At 45.3% G+C, this 4,917-nt stretch overlaps 2 protein-coding genes across 2 annotated transcripts; both read left to right on the top strand.

The window, feature by feature from the left end:
- Positions 1 to 3,230, top strand: LOC124662417. The gene is made up of 2 exons (XM_047200256.1): positions 1 to 1,919; positions 2,847 to 3,230. The coding sequence occupies exon 1, from the start codon at positions 1 to 3 to the stop codon at positions 1,198 to 1,200; it is 1,200 nt and encodes a 399-aa protein (XP_047056212.1). The 3' UTR covers positions 1,201 to 1,919; positions 2,847 to 3,230.
- Positions 3,158 to 3,938, top strand: LOC124662418. Its single transcript, XM_047200257.1, has 2 exons — positions 3,158 to 3,410; positions 3,621 to 3,938. The coding sequence occupies exons 1-2, from the start codon at positions 3,158 to 3,160 to the stop codon at positions 3,782 to 3,784; spliced, it is 417 nt and encodes a 138-aa protein (XP_047056213.1). The 3' UTR covers positions 3,785 to 3,938.
- The last annotated feature ends 979 nt before the right edge of the window (positions 3,939 to 4,917 follow it).

Here is a 4,917-nt window from a genome sequence, read left to right on the forward strand (position 1 = left end):
ATGACCTCCCAGCCGGCGATCATGGCGGAGGACGCAATAGCAGGAGTGATGCCTCTTCTCCCCGGCATCCCGGATGAGCTCGCCATCTGGGAGATCCTCATCCGCCTCCCGCCAAAATCCCTTCTCCGCTGCCGCGCCGTCTGTCGCGCCTGGCGCCGCGCAACCTCCGTCCGCGCCTTCCTCCTGGCTCACCATGACCGCCAGGCATCACTGCCCATCGTCTGGGGTAAACTCGTCTCTGGATCCGAGCACGGCGGTGCCCGCTACAAAGACTTCCTCGCCTTCGATCAACGGGCCACCGACGCCCAGCTCCAGCCTGTTGCCCGGCTTGACCAGTCCTACAGTCTGCGAGCCATCTGTGACGGCCTCCTCATCCTCTCCAACTACACGACTGACACCTACTATCGCATCTGCTTCTCCATCTGCAACCCGGTCACTCGTCAGAGTGCTCCCCTCCGGCAGCCGTCGGGCTTCATATTATTGGGAATGTACCTGCACCGTCCTACCGGCGAATACCGGCTGTTACTGAGCCGGAGGACCTACGGGGTGTCGCCAATTCTTGGATCGGTGATGGGTAAAGGTGAAATTAGCTGCTATGTCTTCGTCTTGGGCTCCGAACAGCCACCCAGGTACATTCAGCGGCTGGATCCAGAGTCAGGGTTGTGCTTCCTAACACCTGCCCTGGTCCGTGATAGCCTGCATTGGTTCTCACTGCAGCACCAGAGCCAAAGCAGACGCATAATTGTATTTGACACCACAGCTGAGTTGTTCAGGCAGATGCGTGCTCCACTTCTTCCCACCAGCTCATGTATCTTTGAAATGGATGGAACCCTTGGCATCTATAGCCATAAAGATGACATGAAAGTTGTTGATATATGGGTGTTGCAAAACTACGAAGGCGAGGTATGGGAGTGCAAGTACCGAGTCGAATTGCCGGTCGCTGAAATCAGGGGGCTGTTTGGAAGGAAGGAAGGCCATTGGGATGTGACCGTTGTGATGGCGGATGGTGAGATCCTGTTGCTGCTCAGTCATGGCCACTGGCTGTTTTACGTTGACATTGATGGTAAACTGGTTGACAGTTTCCATCGTGATGGCCAATACTTATCTCCTTGTGGACTTCGACTGAAACAAACTCTTGTTCCTCATACCTTCTTCACGACACTAGAAGACCATGTTGTGAATGCTCCGCCTTTCATCTGAAGGCAGTTGCGCGAGCTGGTACTTCTTTGCGGCTTAGCTGCCATATCTTCATAAGCTGCAATATCTATGAAGTGAATCAAGTATGAACCTGCTGGTTTCTTCTTTTTTCAATCGATGTACATAAAGTGACGATCAGAGTATATGGTTGCATAAAATCTGTGCTTGTTTCAATACCCTCTCAGGCTGAAGTCACTACGGTGTGTGCTGATTCTAGAATTACCAAGTCATTTTCTCTGCTTTCGAAATATTTACCGCTTGATCCACCTCATGTCTCTATTTTCGTGGGCTTAGGAATTAACTTTGCTTTATGTATCTAGTGTGCTTCTTAGTACTGAATTGTTATCAACCATATGCCTCAAATCCCTACCCGTTGAACTGAAGAACTGACTTTACCTTTTTTTTATCTAGTCGTCTCCTTGATAGTCAATATTTAGGGTGTTTCCTGTTTCTACCAATGTTGTAGCTGACGAAGAAAAGAGGCACATTTCCTCTTGTTGACTGGCAAGCTGCATCTAACTTTTAGAAGTCCTTGTAGTACTACCCGTTAAATTAATGGTTGCATCATACTCAACATCTCAATGGAATGTTCTATTATAATTCCTTTTTCTTCATGAATTTATTGCATCTTCTAAGGTAGGTCTTATGGAGAGTGGGAGACTAGGAAGCTCACCTTATACTGAGAGTTGGACATGCTTACGGGTTTGTCTCATTCCAAGGAGGTACTGCAGCCAGAAAAATATCTGAATACCTTTTTGTGCTTTCATCCTGATGCCGTTTGTATGTTGGATTGGTTGGAATGATCTCTTATAATTATCCTTCGTCTGCCAACCATTTTAAGGATTAATGATTCATGTTTCAGTCTAAACTGGATTGTTGAGTCTATGGTGTGCATTGGTTTTTGTTTTGTTTTTTTAATGCATTGGCTTGCTCTGGGCAATAAAAAATTTCTAATTTCTGTGATGGAATTACTGTTTGCTGTCTTAATTAGGACATGATATGTATGTACCCAAAGCTCCACTATTGAGCGCCATGCTATCTTGTCTGCAGCGTGGTCTGGCAGTAGATAATGTCAGCTCAACTCTTTTCCCTTTCTCCTGAATGCAGCCCCTGCAACTGAAACATTGAATATATGACACGCCTCATTGTTCTCCATAAGATTTGTTAATTTTGCAATGCTTTGTGCTGGGCAAAAGATGAAGTTATAGATTTGCTTAGTTACCGGTTGTCTGTGGAACTAGTGTACGCTGCTGCCAAACTTAGAGCATGGTACAGACCTAATGTTCATCTACTTTTGTAATGCTCCCTGGTGTCTATGATTCACCCCTTTGTACTATTTTCTTTTGTAACGTGTTATGTGTTAGATTTCGGGCATTACTGTAGCACAACTGCTGTTGGGAACTGAAGATGTGCTTTGCAGCTCACCATGGCTGCTAAGAACTTAAGAATTGCTTTGTATATAAAATTTATTTACGACAGATTTTGTAGTTGGCTGTTTCTAGATGGGTTTTGTTGATTCAGAGGTCACATGTTTTGGCCGAGCAGGTGTATCATTTTTACAGCTGTATGATGTTCAGAGAATATGTACATGTTGATTAGATCATACCATCATACCATGATTTTTTTTTTGAATGTACAATGTAATGCAGGTCCAGTTGATCTCACGCTGGAGATTGCACTCGAGAATCAATAACCCAAAACTGTACAGTTCGTGTACATAAGAGTAGGCAGCTGAGTTCAGAATGGTAGTTGGAAGTTGGAATGCAGACCAAACTGACCAGTGGCTGAGAATCACAGGTGATCCATGGAACGGCAGGTACAAGCACTGCTAGTTCTTGTTCTCCCCGTACGCCTATAAATTCCCCCTGCTCTCTCTGGGTCTGTGCTTTAGTTTGAGTTCTTGTGAAGCTGTAGATTTTTTGCATTCCAGTAGCTCTTTCTCCTGCCGACATGGATCCACATGGGCCTGGAGGACCAGGTTGGGGAGGCCCTGGAGGCCCCGGAGGCCCTGGAGGCCCCGGAGGCCCTGGAGGGTGGAGTCCAGTTCCTCCTGGTGGTCCTGGCGGTCCTGGAGGCCCTGGAGGGTGGAGTCCACTTCCTCCTGGAGGTCCTGGAGGCCCTGGAGGTTGGAGTCCAGTTCCTCCTGGAGGGCCTGGAGGCCCGGGTGGTCCTGGTTCTGGGGGGCCTGGATTTGGTGGCTTCTTCGGGTCATGGTAAGTTGGAACCTCAGCTAACCGATGGAAAATTCTCAAAAAAAAAAAAAAAAAAGCTAACCGATGGAAAACTGACCTTTGCATTTTTTGCCAGAAAAATCCTCAGGCTATTCAGTTAGCATCTCAAGCATAGTAGCATCACCAGTTCTTTGGATTTTCAAGACAGATACCTCTTATTCTCTGAAACTGAAGGAATGTCTTTTTTTGCAGCTTCTACCTGCTCTGTTGCTGCTGCCTACTCCAAGATTGCTGTGGCCCGTTCTTCGGACCCCCAGGCCCAGGCGACCCAACGCCGCCCTTCTGAGTTCTGGCAGCACGCCAATCGCCAAACATATCCACCGCGACAAATAATGCACTGGGGTTACAGTTATTAGCAAAAGCATTCACTAAAGGAATCACTTGGTGAACATTTTTGCTGCTGGAAGTGTCTCTTGCTGCAGTATAAATTATACTAGTGAAACGAAACATTTATGTTATCTCTCTTTGAGATTATTGTACGCAGTCTTACACTCTTACCTACTAGTTACTAATTATCATGTTACATCATTGACTGAATGCAATTACACACTACTTCACAAAGCAAGTACATACTAGTACACAAATCAGCATATGATTTTGATTTTATTTTTGAGGGAGCCATCATGGGAAATCAAGTACAGACTAGTTTACAAATCGAGACCAATCAGAGTAAATAATGCAGAAAATTAAACTGTGTTTTTCTCGCTAGAATCCAACTCAAATATGATATATATAAAATCTTACCCACGAGGAAGAAACCCAAATTTAATTAGCCTAACAGGAGCAGTGAACACTTTTAACGGGTTCTATACAATATAAAAAGCCAGTCTATACCGGCAGGAGGCAACTGGTATAGTAGCTTTATGTTTAAAACCATCTGAGCTACTCCCCCGCGACATAGATTTGGATGTATCTGCCCACAAAATATGTCTAGATACATCTAAGTCATCGATAATTAATATAAAACTGAGGAAGTAATTAACAACGATGATGATGCTAACAGTGACAACTCTTTCGAGATCTACGTGTATAGCTACCATTCAACTCGTGCCGAGGACTCAAGAACCCACTGGATGGATTTCCAACATGCTCAAACTCATAGAGGCAAGAGGTGGCCCTTGGATGTACCCAGAAGCGCCACATAAACCACAAACAGCAGATCACAACTAGTATCGTGGGACGCGATAGTAAGGCATAACACTATTGGAAGAGGTTAGGTAAATCGTTTGGTGACATGGTGAAAGTAGACATAAACGTAGAACATCACGAACAAAAATGTTTGAAGGTTACACAATTCATTTGGTTAACGAGTCTTAGCTAGACCGCGATGGTACCTAATATGGGTTGAACAACGTTTTAAAATACCAGTTCCACAGCTATCTGCTTAGGTGCAAGCATGAGCCAAGGTGTTGAGATGCGATGATCATGTCAGAAGAGCAGGCCCTTGGGGCGGCAAAGTACGAACATATATATACCTTAAGATAAAGAT

The sequence above is a fragment of the Lolium rigidum genome, chromosome 6, assembly GCF_022539505.1.
Source record: "Lolium rigidum isolate FL_2022 chromosome 6, APGP_CSIRO_Lrig_0.1, whole genome shotgun sequence".
Classification (NCBI taxonomy): Eukaryota; Viridiplantae; Streptophyta; class Magnoliopsida; order Poales; family Poaceae; genus Lolium; species Lolium rigidum.

Bases quoted from the DNA above. Each gene is read 5' to 3' on its own strand.
- LOC124662417 (XM_047200256.1), top strand. From the start codon at position 1: ATGACCTCCCAGCCGGCGATCATGGCGGAGGACGCAATAGCAGGAGTG.
- LOC124662418 (XM_047200257.1), top strand. From the start codon at position 3,158: ATGGGCCTGGAGGACCAGGTTGGGGAGGCCCTGGAGGCCCCGGAGGCC. The intron at 3,411-3,620 runs GTAAGTTGGAAC...CTTTTTTTGCAG, and splicing joins GGTGGCTTCTTCGGGTCATG to CTTCTACCTGCTCTGTTGCT.